Genomic DNA, 19,890 nt, shown 5'->3' with positions numbered 1-19,890 from the left:
GGTGTAGGTGAGAGCACAAAGCAGAAAGTAGGCAGACTCTGATTTTGGGGGTAGATGCTCGAGAATTTCCAGGGGGACTCCTGAGGCTCGATCCCGCCTTTGCGTATCCTGCCTTTGCGTATGCCGAGCCTCCTTCCTCATGACCTTTGCCATGGGCTGAGTTCCTCACGCTGGCTCCCGGCAGTGATAGAATTCCAGTTGAGCTATTCCAGATCCTGAAAGATGATGCTGTGGAAAGTGCTGCACTCAATATGCAATATGCCGGCTCCTGGCACCTATTCACAGGAACCCGAAGGAGGGAACAAGCTGGAATGCCCATCAGCAGAGGAATGGGTAAACAAAACGTAACAGATCTGCAAAATGAAGGATTATTCAGCAGTTACAAGGAATGAAATACTGATAACATGCCACAGTGTAGATGAACCTTGAAAACACTGTTATTGTTCAGTCACTAAGTCATGCCCTCCACAGACTGCAGCAAGCCAGGCTTCCCTGTCCCTCACTATCTCCCGGAGTTTGCTCAAACTCATGTCCATTGCATCAGTGATACCGTCCAATCATCTCATCCTCTGCTGCCCTCTTAAACATTACACTCACTAAAAGAAGCGTCAGAAAAGGCCACATATTCTATAAGTCCACTTACATGCAATGTCCAGCACAGGCAGAAAGCAGATTAGGGACTGCCCTGTCCTTGTCTAGGACAACCCTAGACAAGACTCTGAGCTCAAGATGCAGGGAGCCTGGGTTCAATCCCTGGTCAGGGAACCTAGATCCCACATGGCACAACCTGGCACAGCCAAATAAATAAAATTTTTTGTTTAAATAAGAAGGAAAACAGATCAGTGGTCACCTACAGCTTGAAAGTCAGAGGGAGCTGGTAGACTAGGGTATGGGTTTTATTTTCAGGGAGTAAAACACTTTTTCATTGTGGCAATTGTAGCACATTTGGATTCTACTAAAACCATGGATTTCTACTTTGAAATGGTAACATTTGGGGTTTTTTAAATTGTATCTCCATTTGTTAAACATTGAAACAAACAAAAAATCCACTCTGGAGGAGATAGGCAGATCAACCTGTCCAAGGAGACACATCGATTTATTAGTTTCCAATGCTGTTAATATTGCAGTTTTGCTCTTTTATACCTTATTTTCCTTCCCTCTCCTCACCCCAATACTACTCTCTTCTCTTCATTTCTGGGATGGGGATGTGACTTCATCATGGAGTAATTAGACTGATTTCCTGATGCTGAATATTCACTGATGTTGGAAGGACTGATGCTGAAGCTTCAGTATTTTGGCCACGTGATGCAAAAAGCTGACTCATTGGCAAAAACCTTGATGCTGGAAAAGAAAGTCAAAGAGAAGGGGGCAACAGAGGGTGAGATGGTTAGAGAGCATCACCGACTCAGTTCTGGGCAAACTCTGTCAGACAGTGAAGGACAGGGGAGCTTGGAGCACTGCAGTCCATGGGGTCGCAGATTAAGATATGACTTAGTGACTGAACGACTGTAAATCCTACTGCTGAGACCAAGGCTGTGGCCTGCAGGGTTCTTAGGTGGAAACCAGAGCAACAAACTGGACGACTTAGGCAGAAGTGGGATTTACTGCAAAGATGGTTCAGAGCACAGAGAACTGCAAGAGAGCCGAGGCACAGAAAATTTTGAGGTGGGGTGTGAAAATCAAAAAAAATTCTCCTCTTGACCAGTCAGAGGATTCCAAACTAGGTTTCAAGCCTAGATTTCCAAGGTTAAAACAACCAACTTTTTAAACTGCAGGTTGAAACAGAACAGCAGAGATATCTTTTTTTAACATCTATTCTCCCTGGAAAGAGCACAAAAGAAGTCTGGAAGGATGGAGAAGAAAAATGTCATGAAGGCCGTCAGACTAGGGAGACTTAGCAGAACAACAGTGCTTTTGTCTCTGTGCTGACCATGTCTTCAGCAGTCTTTCAACAACCACAATGACCCTATCGAGCGCATCTCGCTCGACGGCTATCTCTGCGGAGTCCCACAGCCCACGTCCTAGCTGACCATGTGTCCCCTTGCTGAGTGTTCATCTGAATGAAACACAGAAGAGCTCCCAGAGGGGTTAGCATGTCGGTCAATAAGAGAAGCCTTTTAGCAACCGGAATCGCAGGAGAGTGAGACAGGAGGCAGTTGCTGCCATGTCCCTCTAATTTACTTTCTGTCATTGATTGCTTAAAGAAAAGTGTTTTTTAAAAAATCTAGGGAATTCCCTGGCGATCCAATGGTTAGGATTTCATGTTTCCACTGCCAAGGACCCAGGTTCGATTGCTGGTTGGGGAACTGGGATCCCACAAGCTGCATGGAGTGCCCAGAAAAAAAAAGATCTAACCTTGTGATTTTAGGACCCAGTTTTAAGAATTCTTTGTGAGGCAAGGACCATACCACAAAATGAAAGACATCTATATATAAAATCTTTATTACAGGCAATATTGGTCCATACACTACGCAATACCAACAGTACAAGTGTAATCTTTCAAAATCATCATTTAAACAGCAAAAGACCAAGAAATAAAATTTGAGTCAACTGATTATTTTTCAAAATAGTCTCAATGCACATTATCCTCAGTTCCCTTATTATAGTGAAACATACAAATACAGAAAAATACCCCATTTAACATATACTAGTGTTAAATGGTTATTTGGCTTAAAATCTGAGTTAAGAAAATCCTTTTTAGCAACCTACGTACAGATAAGTAGCGAACTTTATTAGACAAATGCGTTCCTCTTAAAAAAACGCGTGAAGAATTCATTCGTCATGTATTCTGATCCTAGTACAGGGTTTCTCTCTCACCATCATGGTTCTTATCTGAAGGACCAACTCAAGGAGTCGTCCTGGACATCACCTCTTCCCAAACACAATTCATCCAAAAGTCTGTTCAACAGATGGCAACCGGCAGTGGTCACTTCGCCATGTGACGCCCTAAGAGCCTGGCCAGACCTGTCCAACAGCCCGTTTTCCTACCTACTGTGGGTTGCTGCTCAGGAGGGACGAGAGACGCCAATACAAGCAGGAAACCTGCAGCTCCTCTGCTACGTGCCTTAGAACACTTTCAATTTTTCTGGTCAATGCCCTGATTAGGTAACATACATAAAAGCCAGCATATTAGTTTAAATCTTTAAACAAAAAACTATATTTTCCAAAGTCATTATCACTGGGGGCAATTAAGTGATCTTTTCGTGCTTTGTTGAGCTTCATCTTTAGGGCGTCTCTTCTCTCTTCCCATTCATGAAGTTCAGCGTTGCCGTGTGCAAATTTACAGCTGCTTCCTTCCGTGCAGGTACCATTCATATACCTGTTAGGACAAGTCAGCTTGGTAAGTGTCCACCCATTGTTTAGAACAATCTTTAAAATGTGCTCTTCACTACCTTTATGGTTTGTGTTAAACTTTTAGCTCAAACTCATAATCCTAGAAAAATGAGTATTTTTAATACTTTTATATTGGAGTATAATAAAAATGAGTATTTTATTGTCCTGGCATCTAGAATAGAGAAATGAGTACCTTAAACTATTTAAATGCACTAGTTAATGAAAAAGACTGATTGCTGGGGAAAAAAAAAAACACTCCACTCCTTCCTGATGCAGTAGAAAGAAAATCAGAGGGGACAGGAAGTAGAAAATAATCTTCAATAATTCTACATATCACATGGATCTAAATTGGGAAATCAAATAAGAATGGCCAACAACAAAATAAGGAGCAATTCAAAATTACCTAGCTTTTCAATGAAAAATTTTCTAACTATACTTAAAAGAGTGATACTATTAATACTACTTCCATCTGACCTGAGAAAGTTCCAGATTGACACTTGGAATATAATTCAAAGGCAGTTTCAAAAGTGATGACCATCTACTACGAAAAGATGGTTGTGAAGAGTCAGAGAATCCTCATTGCCAGCTCAGAGATCATCTGGGCAAGCCTGAATGAACTTACTTCTCTGTTTGGTTATCTTAAGATGTTTCACTCCAGTACGGGCAAACTAGTCAATCTTTTCAGGTAACTCAGGTGAGTGAAGGAAATGTTCAAGGAGCAACTAAAACTCTGAGCTCAGATGCCAACATCCAGGATTAGAAGACTTTGCCACCCAGGTACCGTGTGTACTGCATCCCAGGTAGCTCTCAGTGGCAAAGAACCTGCCTGCCAGTGCAGGAGAGGTGATGTGGGTTCGATCCCTGGGTCAGAAGATCCCCTGGAGAAGGAAATGGCAACCCACTCCAGTATTCTTGCCTAGAGAATCCCATGGACAGAGGAGCCTGGAGGGCTACAGTCCATGGGGTCACACAGAGTCTGACAACAGAAGTGATTTAGCCGGCACCCTGTCTACTGATACAATGACTGTGGAATTCAAGCCAGACCAGCAGAGTTCAGGTGGGAAGCTGCAGAGGCCCACGTACCTATCACAAATACTAAAATACCCCGTTGGAAAGCGGTGCTGCCAGCAGTACTGGTCGTCCTCAGTGTGGAAGACCTTCTCTTTGTGCTTCTCGGAGGAGATGTGGTCCTGCCACTGCTTCTCACTGTTGCAGTTCTTCCCGCACATCCAGCAGTGAAAGTCCACCTGCAGCGCACGGAAGACAGGAGTCGCGTAAGCAGCTGCTGTCCGGGGGGCCCCCTGATGGGTCACCCGTGTTCAGGCCCCAGATTGACTAAAAACAACTCCACCTAAGGCCCACATTCGATTCCTGGGGAGCCCGGCCAGCGGGGGTAGCTGGGAGAGATGGGCTGAGGGTCCCCCCAGCACATAGGAAGCAGAGAGCCAGGGCAATGAGCTGGGCCGGGGGTCCAGGCACTCTCTAGCAAGAAGCCGGTGTGCCAACAAGGGTGTCTGTCGGGAGGATGGGGGGCCAGGTTCAAACCAGGGTCCCGGGGAGGATAAATACCATGAGGAAAATCAGAGAGGATGCGAAAGCCCAGGGCTCGCCTGCTGTGCAAGAACAAGGAGCAGCAACTCCACTCTTGCACATGAACTGAGCCCCTACTGCGGGCCAGGACGTGTGCCAGGGGCCGGGGAAGTACCCATGCTGGGAAAACGCCGCCCCGGGGGCACAGACCCAGGAACTATATTAGGAACCCTGTGCTGCCACAGATGCAAGCGTGCAGTGTTTGAAGAGTACTTCCCAAGTGCCCTGGGTCAGAATCCTGTGTGACGCTGGGTAAGAACAGGTTTACAGAGGGACTGCCCTGGCAGTGCAGTGGTCATGACCCTGTGCTTCCAATGCAGGGGATGTGGGTTTGATCCCTGGCGGGGGAACCAGGATCTCACATGCTAGGTGGTGCTGGGGGACGGGGGCAAGGAGGCGGAGAGAACAGGGTCACAGTGACTCTCACGACCCAGCAAGTTGGGGTGACCCTGCTCTGGAAACCCCAGCAGTACTTTAGGTGGCAAGGCAATCGGCGCTGAGCCTGGGCAGAGAGGGCAGAGTCCACAGGGCTTATCGTGAGCAGAGACATGTCTCTGACCTGGGTCTGATTGATTCAATTCAGAGAGAGGCCAAAAAAAAACTGGAAACAAGGAGCAGAGTTAACGCGTACGTCTGTGTCAGTTTAAAACACCACGCTGGGCAGAACTACAGATTAGGAACAGACAGTCCAAGATATGGAGACACGGCCTGGAAAGAGACACACTGGACCTGGTCCCTCTGGGAAGGGTGACAACTGGGGTTCCAACCTCATCTGTGACATTTTATTTACCTAACAGAAGCAAACACGGCAAACTGTTAACATCAGTTGACTGGGGATGGTCGGCTCAAGATACTCTGTATTAACCCCTTTACTTTTCTGGAAAAATGTTAAAGCAAGCCCAGTGAAACAGCACAGGTGACTTATGTCTGGGGTGGAACCCAGAGACAGAGGCCAGACTGCAGGAGGATGGTAAGGGAATATGAGGACTGGGGGTGGGGTGGGGTGGGCAGTTCCCTGATGGTCTAGTGGTTAAGACTCCAGTGCAGGGGGCATGGGTTCAATCCTTGGCTGGGGAACCAAGATCCCACGTGCTGCATAGCATCCCATCCAGAAACAAGGAGGAGCATCCCATCCAGAAACCCAGCTGCGTGTGGGGAACCCTCGGTTCCTGAGCACCTGCGTGGCCCAGCAGCGGGATATACCCTCAGGCTCATCACGCTTTGCATCTCCGTCACAGAGGCATTCCATAAGCTACGCAGGGTCTCAGGCCAGTGACTCATCAGCTCCTGCTTCCAGAGTCAGAAAAAGGAGGCAGGAAAGGAGTTTTTAGGACAGAGAGGCTTAGACTCACAGAAGGGAGCCAGCGCAAAGAGAAGATGAAGACACCGGGAGGCAGGCAGGCCAGCTGGGAGCGAGGGAGCCAGGTTTGGGAGAAGGTGGGAAAGAAAAGAAAGGCCCGGAAGCACAGGCAAGGGCACCAACCTGCGGTACTTACAGTAACTTCCGCGTAATCTGTCGGCATGTGGATTTGCTTTCCATTCTCTTTGCTGGACTGACTGGCTGCATCATCGCTTTTTTCACTTTTTTGGCTCTTTAGCCAGAGTTCATAAAACTGCTCCATATCTTGTACTACAGAAAAATGAACTCCTTTCAGCGGCAAATATTTAAAGACACCATTTAAAGCATGCACTGTTTTTGCATCAGTCAGCATAATTTTCAAAAGAAAATCAAGAGGCAAACAGAGACCGATTATGTATTAGGCACGAGAGACGGGCCAGTTCCAGACGCTCAGGGTAAGAACCAAATTCAGGTCTTTTAGGGTACAGACAAACATTAGTTTTCAAGATTGATGAACTCCTCCCTGCATTTGCAAGACACCTTGTGGGTGTTTAAAATTCAGAAACCCAAGACTTCCCTGGTGGTCCAGTGGTTAGGATTCTGTGCTTCCACTGCAGGGGACACAAGCTTGATCTCTGGTCAGGGAACTAAGATCCCACATGCCGCATGGTGCAGCCAAAAAATAAAATTCAGAAGCCATTTCAAGGGCATTGCTGAAAAGGAAAGACACGGCTTCACAATGGCCCACGTCAAACACATGTTCTCAGTGCCGTAAACACTCAGGCAACTTACACAGCTCCTCACTGTTTACTGAGAAAGGTGAGAAACCTACCATAGGGACCAAGATTCTGACCCTGATGGGGCCCCGTCAGGCCAGCTCCTGTCCCAGGGGACTGACACACAGGGGTGCAATTTACAACAGCACGGTGATGACCAGGTCCTGGGCTGTGGCTGCAAGCTGCTTCTTACAGTAGGAACAAGTGTATCCGGCACTACCATCCACTGATAAAACTAAGGTTTCTAGGCCTCAGCACCACCTGTGTGCTGAGCCGGGTAATTCCTTGCGGCTGGATAAGCCTTGTGCACTATACGATGTTTAACAGTCTCCCTGGCCTCTGCCCACCAGCTGCCAGTAGCACTGCCCCCCAAGTCATAACAATAAAAAAGGTCCAGATGCTACCAACTGTCCCTAAGGGGAGAGGCGTGTGGGTGGCAAAATTCATCCCTAGCTGAGAGGTACTGAGTTTAAAAAAAAAAAAAAAAGCTGGAAATGAGGATCTGGTCAAAACCTGGCTCTACTGTCTGCTCAAGTGTTTCTAACAATATACCTCCAGTTAAGATTAGAGATAAAATAGGAAATCCTTCTTCCTTCAGGCCAGTGGTAGCAGGAATTGCTGCAAGAACCCTGATTTGTAAGGATACCTTCAGGAAGGCCAAGCTCAAGTCCTCACTCCAAGCAAGGAGTCCCACTCACATAAGTCACTGAATGTTTACATGGCTGAAATACAATAGGTGATGTGCTTAAATCAGATTGGTTCTTGAAATCCCCAGATTGCAGATCTTAAGCCATCCATAAATTTTGATCAGTTTACTTAAGACTGAAGAACAATGATCCTGGTAGCAAAACCTTTTCTGGTCAGAAGTGAAAGGTTGCCTGAGGCTTCTTTCCAAGGCTCTCACAGTAAAACTGATGATTGACCAAGACAAACATTCTCTCCTTGGGCCTTTGCGTCTGGGCCTGTTCTACCCATAAGAGTTCCCAGAAGAAACCTCCAGTTCCAACCTGATGAATTCAGGGGTGACTCTTCAAACAGGAGCAGGTGATCTGACCCGAGCACTCGTGGAAGGACTGACCTTCCCCAGTGACTCAGGGACACGCCTATGATGTCAGAGGACGCTGACCTATGTTTTTGTATCCAAATTTGACCTAAGCAAACATGATTGGTGGTCAGACTCTGCTTCACTGATAAAATGAGATAATGGTTTAGAGCACAGACTGCCTTCTGTGTTCCCTGTGAGCTGGCAATTTACAGGAAGGAAAGAGACTTCCAGGCGAGCTGGATTCCGTGGGTGTCGAGGCCATGCTTAACCATCAACTTACTCCCGTTCTCCTTCATGTAGGTCCACACTTCTCGTTCCTCAGGACTGTGAGCAAAGGAACAGTTTCCAATGTACTGACATTTTTTCCCAGAAGCGATATGATTGCACAGCTGTATAAAAAAAAAATACATGAATATGCTTTAAGACAGAGTACACTGAGTAAAACTACCTAATTTTTACATGTAAGCAAAATAAATATTATCCATGCTAATGCTGAATAATATAATTTTTAAATGAGATTAATTTGCTCCTATTCAAATTGACTCTAAGCCTCAAAGACATGAGATGATATCAAGCTTTCTGTCTCAAAACTTTTCAAAAGAGCATAAGTATGGAACTGGAATATGGAACATTTTCTTATGAGAAAATGTCAACAGATTCACTTATTCAGAGTATCTGCTTTTAACACAGCAGAGTACTTTATCTCTGTGGTGGAAGTCTCTGGCCCCCTCAATATAACACATGCTACTCTCCTCTGCCTGACACCCAGGATACCTCCTTGTCAGCGCCTGGCAAGCAGCAAAGAAACTGCAGACGCCTCCAATAAACAAGGTCAGAGAAAACCTCCGACGTTTGCTCCTCACCGACACTGGCAACTAATCTCAGCCATCATTCACTAGCTCTGCAGTGTCAGAAGACAATTATTCCACTAACCAGGCCATCCAGTTATATAGCATTCAAGTAATACCTCTTGTGGTTATTTGCATTTTTATTTTACAGAGTAAATACAGTGGTACTGATAGGAAAAATAAAGTGATAGCAGTCAGCAGAACACAGATTTCCCTAAGACCCGGGACTATTAAGAACTCGGAACAACACTGTCACCTAGAGCTCATTCCTAAGTATTATCAACGTACTTGTCTTTATGGAGCATAAATCCTGGTAGGATTCACTGTTAGCTTGTCTTAGTTTATCCGTGTTTCAACAGAGCTGGCTCTATGTATTAGTTTACAAAACAGTAAATGCTTAGCATTGACTTTCACCAAAAATTAAGAAGCAGTTAACACTAAACACTGCTCCTTTCCTCCTCTGAACCAAAGTCAGGGACCCCCCCAAAGTCAGGGACCCTCCAACCCCTTTATAATTTTTTTTCAGGAAGTCAATAGTCAACAAAACATTCTTGTGATGGATTTTCTTATCTTCTTTTCCCAGTCAAGCCCCAGGAAGTACTTAGGTATTACTAGGTAGACACTGATCATTGTCTTTCAAAGCTCAGTGATAAGGAGCAGGGAGAAGAGAAGATAAAGGAGAAGGCCGCTCTGTGCTGGGTTTTTACACAACACCATCTCACCATCTTCCCTAGGATGCAATAATTCCCATTTACAGATGAGCAAACTGAGGCTAACTAACTGGCTCTTCGGGCAGACCCTGAAGCCCATCCTCTCTCCGCCTCGCCACACTGCCTACGCACATACACGCACACAGAGTATTATTTCTTCTTTTAGAAAAAGGACCCCTTAGCAATATCTAGAGGGGTAGGGAAACAGAGGAAATGGGTTCCTGTAAATGCAGTGTGGAACACCGCATCTGCAATGAGAGAATAATCAGTGGTTGTAGGCAGCTGCCTCATGAGCTAAAACTGTTCCCAGTCGTCTTTGTTTTGGCAAAATTTTGAGGAGTACATCTATAATCTCCACTATCTACTGAAGCACAAGATAATCACTGGTTCTAATAAGCCTTCCTCCTCTCTTTTTATAGCCCACTAATAAATCACCCGTATCTATGAGGCTGAAACCACAGTGGATAAACACAAACACATCACCTCCTTCAAAGACTGGCCTTGTAACCTGTGTTAAGTTTCACAAACTGCAAGGTGCCCTGGGTGATGGGAAATGAACCCGTCTCTTCCTCAACTCCTTGGCAGTTTGGAGAAGGAGCCTCGTCAGTGGAGACTCTGCAGCCCATCTGCACTGCTGCTCTGGGCAAAAGACTCTCTCCATGTTTCCTCTGTTGGGGCAGAAAGCGCCCCTCACCTGAGCTCAGGTATAACCCCACCAGACCCTCTCTTGTGAACAAGAAAGTCGGGCCAGTTCCAAGCTTTGCCCAGACGACCATGTACGGGACCAGAGGGACCAAGATGAAACGTGCCACCTTGTAAGTCAGTTCAGTGTTCTCAATCTAAGGGCTTTGGGGGAACATGTTGCTCTAACAGGAAGCATTTTTCCCTTGGGTTACTTCAAGAAAATCCTATAACATTAGGTATCCTTTAGCGAGTATCCATTGCTTCAGTGAAAGAAACAGGCGTGATAAAAAAAAAAAAAAAAAACCCACACCAAAAACTCATCAATAGAGTTAATAACACAGAAAGTCTTGGGTTTGATAGCAAAGTTGAGGAATCAATGAAATTCTCTCCCATTTGCTCACAGTCATTCATCTGGAAAATAAGCTGAGTCTAGACCATCACTTTTCTCTAGCTCATTTTTCTAGGTCTCCTAAGTAACTCATTCCAATCAACCTAAAAGCTGCGCCAGAGCCACACACACAAAAGGGGAAGGAAAACGAAAGGACCACTTAGATTTTAGTAACATGACGAGCATTATTTAAAGGGCACCAGTTTCCATCTGAATTACTACTACTTTCTAATGATTTGAAATGCCTAATAAAAAAAAAAGTGGCTTAAAAATTACGTATGTACATCAAACTGTAAAGGCATTTGTTTCTTTGTGGGAAGAGGACGGATGTTCATCCACTTCTTACGTTCAATAGACATCACTCTCATCGCACGACGATCTTTGGTCCACCTAAGAAAAATGGAGTTCAGAAAAAACAAAAACATAGTGGCAAAGGCATAATATACAGGGGCAGGTACAAAGTCTGTACCCAAGGGACCAGAGATTTTTTTTTCAACCCTTCTAAAAGAAATGCCTTATGATTCTGTCATTTTACTTCCTGTTGATATTTATGAACAGACATTCCCTATGAATCCTAAACAAGGAAATGGTAAAACACAGGAAAAACACTATTGAATTTTGTTGAATTCTTAGCTACTAAAGCCTAAAAATCTCTTTCCTTTTGGTTTGCAATTACTCCTAAATTGTCTACTTTCCTTTGCTCTCCTCACAGCCTTAATCTTTTTTCTTATATGTACAATTTTACGCCCCTGAAAAGAAACAGGCACTATTTGCACACACACACTACTTACGAATGCCTTGCTTTTGCACTGCAATATTTTCTGTTTTTGTCTGGTTCAATGACTTGGCCATTTCTCAGACACTGAGCACATACAAATTTTATCTTCATATTAAGGGATCCAGGCATTATTTGATTGCCAAGTACCTTAAGTAATTAAGAGATCAGTTTTAATTGAACAGAAAACCATTTTCTGAGAACACATTCATTCACCATGCACAACTGTGAGCTATTATTTTTTTTTAATATAACAGCACACAACTTCTGTTCTTGTCTGGTCTGATGATTTGACCACTATATATACGATCTGATAACTAAATCTCCAGTTCTCTAGCCAAATATAAGAGAATATGATGAAAGTAGTTTACAGATGCCAAACCTCAATTTATCAAAGCCAGCTCTGGTGTTAATGTTTAGGATTTGTGGGGAGAAAAGAAGGAAGATGGCTGGATAAAGCAGTCTGGCTAAGTGGTAAGCAAAACTACATAGTCTACCTCCCCTACTCTGAGGATCCCCACAGCCCAAGACCCCAAGTGTTTTGCCAAATAAACTAAATAAGAAAACTGTATCCTGGAACTTCCCTGAGAGTCCAGTAGTCAGGACTCTGCGCTTTGTACTGCAGGGGAAGTGGATTCAATCCCTGGTTGGGGCACTAAGATCTTACATGCTATGTGGTGTGATCAAAAGACAAAATAATTAGAGAAAATTGTACCCTATATTCTTTTCTTCTTTGGCTATGCAGGACCTTAGTTTCCTGACCAGGGATCAAACCCATGGCCCTGCAGTGGAGTCGCCGAGTCCTAAGCACTGGACCACCAGGGAATTCCCTAACCTGTATTCCTGGCAGGTGCTATGAGATGCCTAGTTTTTTGTTTTTTTTTTATCTTAATGATAATCAACTAAAATTCAGAAATTTTTTTTCACATTTACACAATTTTTTTTCCCATTTAACTCAATAAACTCAAGAAAAGAGAGTTACTGCATTGTATGGAAGTATAAACTGCATCTGCCAACTACTAACATTCACCAGGCGATTCCAGAAAAGATCCCAAATGCAGAAAGGATAAAGGAAAAACATACCTGAGCTCCAGGTACGTTTGCTTCCAAATTTTGCCAATATCGTTTAGATTCCTGGGCAATATCATCATGTGAGATACCTGAGAAATGCCAAAGACTTTTTTTTAAGGATCTTAACGCAATACCAGGCCACCTGTCTAGGCACAGTCAGACTCAATGCTTTACCCCCATTTGGCATAATCTGTCACCAAGGAGGAATATCATACTACTCTTTTGAAATGGAATCTTTACAAATACAGCTCTTGGTGCCTTCCGAAGAATCTTTCTTCCTCACAAATCCGTACTGCATACATGAACTTGTATCAGCAATTGCTTATACGAGACTACATTCAAAATAGGCCACTTGAAAGATGAAGTAACTCAGGTTTAAGACTCAGGATAAAATCTACAGTGCTGCCACACCAGACTGATGGAGAAGGTCTTCGATACCATTTCGTAAACCCTGACTGCTCTTGAGGGGACGTGTCTCAATCTCGCACAAACCTACCTGTTTCATTTTGCAATATCCAGACTTTCAATTCTACAAGACTATGTGCATAAAAGCATTCGTCTTCCCTTAAACAGCCATATCGAACCTCATGTCGGCATAAATCAAGCTGACACTGGCCATGAAAAGAACGTATTTTCGAATACTTTACTGTTGTCTCTCGCAAAATGTGGACAAGGCACCTACGAGGAAAATGGAGTGACATTTTACTTCTGTTCTACCATAGCTTTTTTAAAAAAATGTATATACATGTGTGTGTGCGTGTGCTTAACCGCTCGGTCATGTCTGACTCTTTGCGAGTCGATAGACTGTAGCCCGCCAGGCTCTTATCCATGGGATACTCAGGCAAGAACACTAGAGTGGGTTGTCATTCCCTTTTCCAGCAGATCTTCCCAATCCAGGGATCAAACCCATGTCTCCTGCATTACGGTGGATTTTTTTACCATCTGAGCGACCAGGAAGCCCATATACACATACAAAATGTAAAATTCTAGACTGAAAATACATTTTAAATCTTTATCAGAAAAAAACAAATCACTGTATGCAACTGTAGGATTAATTGGGGAGAGGAGAGGATAATTATGTTAGGCTATATTAAAATACCTAAATCCATGTCCTGAGAAGCTATAAATCAGTATTGCTTTTCTGTATTAAATCTTAATAATTCATTTTAAAATTCTCAGCAAAACCTATTAGCTGTTTAAAAACAGTCACCATGTTTCAAAACAACAACAAAAGGAGAGGGGAACGCCTGGGAAGATACTACTCTGGTTTTATTGGTATCTAAAAAGAGGATTAATTTTGTCTAAAAATATTAGAAAATACCAACATACTTATTGTCTTCAAATTCATGCTTTGTAACCGGATGAGAACAAGAAGTAGAATTATCTTTGTTTCTTTTACTTATCATTCTAGGCTTATGATCAAAACATTTCTGAAACAGAGAAGAAGAATTATCGTAAAAATGTATTACAAGATGATAGCTTTTGTGTGATGCTGATGACGTTCATACTTACACATTACAAGCATATGTCAATTAACACTCAGCAAATAGGATGTCTTAATGTTATTCTTTTGGATAGTAACAGTGGCTACCATTGCTAAGCAAATGCTTTAGCATACAGCAGGACCAGAGCGAAGCACTTGATACTTCTGGGTCAGAAACCACCACCTGTTTCACAGTCGAAAGAAGACTTGGAGACAGTACCTCACAAAGGAATATAAATTCTCCAAGATGCTCCTGGAACAGTCTGAACACGGTAAAGCTGATCTTTCCATTGCCACCAAAGAAAGCCTCTCTGCTGAATGCCCCCTTCCGCTCCAGCGTCCAGACATCTATCTCCTCCTGGCAATAAGCAAATGTGCAGTGGCCTGAATATCTACATTCCTCCTCAGCAGCAACATCTAGAAAGACAGGAAATTAACAGAGGTGGGATGGATTAGGAGATTGGGATTGGCATGCATATACTAATATGAATAAAACAGGTAATTAATGACAACCGACTGTATAGCACAGGGAATTCTACTCAATGCTCTGTGGTGACCTAAATGGGAGGAAAATCCAAGGAAGAAGGGATGTATGTATACGTGTGGCTGATTCACTTTGCTGTAAAGCAGAAACTAACGCAACATTGTAAAGTAACTATCCTCTGAAAAAGGAAAAAAAAATAATAGATTTTCAAACAAAATAAAAAAAAAACACTAGGGGGGAGACAGGGAATTAAAAGACATTTAAAGCATGGGCCACTGTGTTTTCAAAGCTAATGAATATTAAACACACTAAGGGCATTGTTTACATTTTTGTAACAATTAATGGATAGCTTCAAACCATGGTACACATATTACTATGCAGGAATGGTGTATTGAAAGCATCAAAGTGTTAGTTGCTCAGCTGTGTCTGACTCTTTGCGACCCCGTGGACTGTAGCCTGCCAGGCTCATGGAATTCTCCAGGCAAGAATACCAGAGTGGGTAGACATCCCCTTCTCCAGGGGATCTTCTTGCCCCAGGATTGAACCTGGGTCTCCCGAATTGCAGGGAGATTCTTTACCAATCTGAGCCACCAGGGAAGTCCCAATGGTATTGACTCTTAAAACAAACAAACAAACGAACAAACAAAAAATAGCAGCACAATTCTAAATTACTTTTATTTCAGACAGGGCAAAAAAAGCTCTGATGTTTGCATGTTCACCACTTAAGTTTAAAAAATCATTTCAGTTCAGTCACTCAGTCGTGTCCAACTCCTTGAGACCCCATGGACTGCAGCACGCCAGGCCTCCCTGTCCATCACCAACTCCCCGAGTTTACTCAAACTGATGTCCATTGAGTCAGTGATGCCATCCAACCACCTCATCCTGTGTCATCCCTTTCTCCTGCCTTCAATCTTTCCCAGCATCAGGGTCTTTGCAAATGAATCAGCTCTTTGCATCAGGTGGCCAAAGGACTGGAGTTTCAGCTTCAACATCAGTGCTTCCAATGAATATTCAGGACTGATTTCCTTCAGAATGGACTGGCTGGATCTCGTTGCAGTCCAAGGGACTCTCAAGAGTCTTCTCCAGCACCACAGTTCAAAAGCATCAATTCTTCAGCGCTCAGCTTTCTTTATAGTCCAACTCTCACAATCATACATGATCACTGGAAAAACCATAGCCTTGACTAGATGGACATCTGTTGGCAAAGTAATGTCTCTGCTTTTGAAAATGCTGTCTAGGTTGGTCATAACTTTTCTCCCAAGGAGTAAGTGTCTTTTAATTTCATGGCTGCAATTACCATCTGCAGTGATTTTGGAGCCCAGAAAAATAAACTCTGACACTGTTTCCAGTGTTTCTCCATCTATTTGCCATGAAGTGATGGGACCGGATGCCATGATCTTTGTTTTCTGAATGTTGAGCTTTAAGCCAACTTTTATGCTCTCCTCTTTCACTTTCATCAAGAGGCTCTTTAGTTCTTCTTCACTTTCTGCCATAAGGGTGGTATCATCTGCATATCTGAGGTTATTGATATTTCTCCCGGCAATCTTGATTCCAGCTTGTGCTTCTTCCAGCCCAGCATTTCTCATGATGTACTCTGCATGTAAGTTAAATAAACAGGGTGACAATATACAGCCTTAATGTACTCCTTTTCCTATTTGGAACCAGTCTGTTGTTCCATGTCCATTTCTAACTGTTGCTTCCTGACCTGCATACAGATTTCTCAAGAGGCAGATCAGATGGTCTGGTATTTCCCTCTCTTTCAGAATTTTCCACAGTTTATTGTGATCCACACAGTCAAAGGCTTTGGCATAGTCAATAAAGCAGAAATAGATGTTTTTCTGGAACCCTCTTGCTTTTTCGATGATCCAACAGATGTTGGCAATTTGATCTCTGGTTCCTCTGCCTTTTCTAAAACCAGCTTGAACATCTGGAAGTTCACGGTTCATGTATTGCTGAAGCCTGGCTTGGAGAATTTTGAGCATTAGCTTACTAGCATGTGAGATGAGTGCAATTGTGTGGTAGTTTGAGCATTCTTTGGCATTGCCTTTCTTTGGGATTGGAATGAAAACTGACCTTTTCCAGTCCTGTGGCCACTGCTGAGTTTTCCAAATTTGCTGGCATATTGAGTGCAGCACTTTCACAGCATCATCTTTCAAGATTTGAAATAGCTCAACTGGAATTCCATCACCTCCACTAGCTTTGCTCGTAGTGATGCTTCCTAAGGCCCATTTGACTTCACATTCCAGGATGTCTGGCTCTAGGTGAATGATCACACTATCGTGATTATCTGGGTTATGAAGATCTTTTTGTACAGTTCTTCTGTGTATTCTTGCCACCTTTTCTTAATATCTTCTGCTTCTGTTAGGTCCATACCATTTCTGTCCTTTATTGAGCCCATCTTTGCATGAAATGTTCCCTTGGTATCTCTAATTTTCTTGAAGAGATCTCTAGTCTTTCTCATTCTATCATTTATGGACATTCAAAGCTCATTTCCTGAATATTCATTGGAAGGAATATGCTGAAGCTGAAGCTCCAATACTTTGGCCACCTAATGTGAAGAACTGACTCACTGGAAAAGACCCTGATGCTGGAAAGGATTGAAGGCAGAAGGAAAAGGGGACAACAGAGGTTGGGATGGTTGGGTGGCATCACCAACTCAGTGGACATGAGTCTGAGCAAATTCCAGGAGTTGGTGATGGGCAGGGAAGCCTAGAGTGCTGTAGGCCATGGGGTAGCAGAGTCAGACTATGACTGAGCAACCTAATTGACTGAAAGCTCATTTAGGTGGAGCGGTCTGACAAAATGAAACCACTATGTTTCTCTCAAACATGTATTAAAAGAGTAACATTATCAAAACCTTAGTTCAGTGTTCTGATTCTGTTTAGACTATGTCAGAGAACCCAAAGTTTGAGACAGTTTTCTCTTTAAAACCTGGTAAAACCCCTATTTCAATAAATAACTATTAAATACCCACTAGACAGCAAATTAAAAGCAAAGGTAAAAATAATACAAAAAAATACTAATCTTTCAAACCAAGGAATTTGCTGTTAACTCTAAACATTTTTAGTAACAGTAATACTGGGACCACTGCAATAAAAGTAGCAAATTGTTTCTCAGTTAGGCCATGGTACACCAATTAAGTAATTATAGCACATACCTTTACATATATAATAAGGTCCTTCATAATTTGTTTTTGTCGGTCTTGGACGTATTTTTTTCCATGACTTATCTTCTACATTCTTTATCCTACCAATTAAAATATCTTTCTTACATTTATGGTCTAGATTAGCATGATAAGTGAAATCCATTAGCTTAGGGCCTGAAAAAGATATTAAAAGGATTGTTCATATGCACAAGAAGTATCGTTTCATTTTACAGGCACAGTTATAAGCAGATGTGAACAACTGAATAATGATTATTAAATTCCCATGAAAAAGTCCTTTCATAACCCCCAAGTATAAACAAGCTAGGGAAAGTAATTTTTGTCTTTTGTGCTGTCAGACAAAACACAAAGATCAGAACAAAAACACCAGTGCTCCCAAGATATAACCCTTATTTAATTATTAGAATAAGAATTCTAATGGCTTCTAAAGGTAAAGTGAAAGTGAAAGTCGCTCAGTCATGTCCAACTCTTTGTGACCCCATGGACTCTATAGTCCATGAATTCTCCAGGTCAGAATACTGGAGTGGGTAGCCTTTCCCTTCTCCAGGGGATCTTCCCAACCCAGGGATCGAATCCAGGTCTCCCACATTGCAGGCGGATTCTTTACCAGCTGAGCCATGAGGGAAGCCCAAGAATACTGGAATGGGTAGCCTATCCCTTCTCCAGCAGTTCTTCCCAATCCAGGAATCGAACCAGGATCTCCTGCATTGCAGGCGGATTCTTTACCAACTGAGTAAAGGTAAAGCATGTGCTTAAATAAACTAAGAAAGAAAATGAATTTGGGCCCCGTTTAGAGTAAACTGTGTTTGTATCACTTGACTTAGGGGTAAAGATATGAAATAACCCAACAGAAAGTACTCTAATTTTCACAAACACTGTATCACATGCTGGTCTTAAAATGCTTTTTTTTCTAGTTCTCACTCTATTTGAAAATGTTCACATTCTTAAACATATGCTTAAAATACAAAGAACTTTCAAAATCAGGTCAACGTTCTATTCCAAATGATTCTATACATAAAATTATATCAAAGAAGAACCGAGACTTATCCTATTAGACTCTAAAGGCTCCTAATCAATGATTGCTGCTTCTTTAGAAAGAACTCAAAAAAAGATGCAAGAGTCACAACAGTTGGTGTTTCCACTTAGATTTACAAATTCCTAAGAACTCTCAGGTTATTGACTAGCTCCTTGGTTTGGTCCTGACCTGATTTTACGAAACAGATCTGGCAAGCTTGTCTCAGTTCATGGGTTCCTTCAAGGGGATGTCTTGGGGTCACTGAAGAAGTGGGTTTAGTTACTGCACTTCCAAAAAAGTTTCCGAAGTCATTCCGAGGGTGACTTGAAATTCCCAGGAAACTCTCAGAAGCAAACAGACTGCCTGGTCCATTCATCTGCAAGAAGCATAAGAAAACAAAAAACAAAAAAACAAAAAACAGCCAACAAATATTGCACTATCACTAAAGAAGAAAACAAACGCATCTGAAAAATGAGACATTCTGCACAGACTAGACATAGGACTATCCTGTCCTTACTACGTTTCTATTTAAAAACCATTTCCTTCTACATTTTCCTGTCTTTGGGGTCTCTAGGCCCCTCCCCCACATTTTGGGATGCTCCATGAGTTGTTATAAGCGATGGGTAATTGTTCTGCTTCATCAGCCAACAGGGTTTTCATGCCCTGATCTTGCAATTCTTCGTCATTCACACTGCGCTAAAGCCTCTTAAACTGTTGATTAATTTGCCATGACAGATCCAGCCTTAAACACAGAGCACTTATTACTGGATGTTCCAGAAGAGTCTTATTTTAGCACTCTTTCCCACAGCACACACAAAATTCCAGGGAGCTGGTACCGTTCATTCAAATAACTCAGTTACTTAAGTAAAAGACCTATTTGCAATTTAAGCGACGAAGTTACAAAAGAGGAAGTGGCACTTACAAGTAAAAGGGAAGAATTACTGTTGTTAAGCGCTGTTCCCTCTCTAGAAGTTGAGGTGGACAGATCTAAAATAATAAAAAAACTTCAACAGACCTTTTCATTCTAATCATGTAATAAGAACATCAGGGCTTAGCAGCTCACTATGGCTTCCCACCTTATTTCCCCTCCCAGTTCTGAGAAGTTTTCTTGCTCATTATTGACACCCAAAGAGGGCTATGGAGTCTCTCCTCTCCTCCAGAAACCAAGGACATAAATAATCCTTAG

At 42.8% G+C, this 19,890-nt stretch overlaps 1 protein-coding gene across 2 annotated transcripts in view; it reads right to left on the bottom strand.

Moving 5' to 3' along the window:
• Positions 1-2,426: 2,426 nt before the first annotated feature.
• The window catches only part of ZC3H7A (zinc finger CCCH-type containing 7A), a 38,429-nt gene continuing 20,965 nt past the window's right edge, over positions 2,427-19,890 (bottom strand). For both annotated transcript variants that reach the window (XM_025275326.3, XM_044935769.2), the window contains exons 11-23: positions 19,627-19,691; positions 18,894-19,080; positions 17,684-17,845; positions 14,263-14,459; positions 13,889-13,989; positions 13,056-13,237; positions 12,572-12,648; positions 11,505-11,638; positions 10,998-11,103; positions 8,364-8,472; positions 6,420-6,553; positions 4,417-4,580; positions 2,427-3,319 (exon numbers count right to left, since the gene is read on the bottom strand). In XM_025275326.3, coding sequence (XP_025131111.3) covers positions 3,130-3,319; positions 4,417-4,580; positions 6,420-6,553; positions 8,364-8,472; positions 10,998-11,103; positions 11,505-11,638; positions 12,572-12,648; positions 13,056-13,237; positions 13,889-13,989; positions 14,263-14,459; positions 17,684-17,845; positions 18,894-19,080; positions 19,627-19,691 — 1,808 coding nt within the window. In that variant the 3' untranslated portion in view covers positions 2,427-3,129. The remainder of the gene's footprint in view (positions 3,320-4,416; positions 4,581-6,419; positions 6,554-8,363; positions 8,473-10,997; positions 11,104-11,504; positions 11,639-12,571; positions 12,649-13,055; positions 13,238-13,888; positions 13,990-14,262; positions 14,460-17,683; positions 17,846-18,893; positions 19,081-19,626; positions 19,692-19,890) is intronic.

Source organism: Bubalus bubalis, chromosome 24 (assembly GCF_019923935.1).
Source record: "Bubalus bubalis isolate 160015118507 breed Murrah chromosome 24, NDDB_SH_1, whole genome shotgun sequence".
NCBI classification, from domain to species: Eukaryota; Metazoa; Chordata; class Mammalia; order Artiodactyla; family Bovidae; genus Bubalus; species Bubalus bubalis.
The sequence above is the reverse complement of the archived record's forward strand: the minus strand, read 5'-3'. Positions and strand labels throughout refer to the sequence as shown.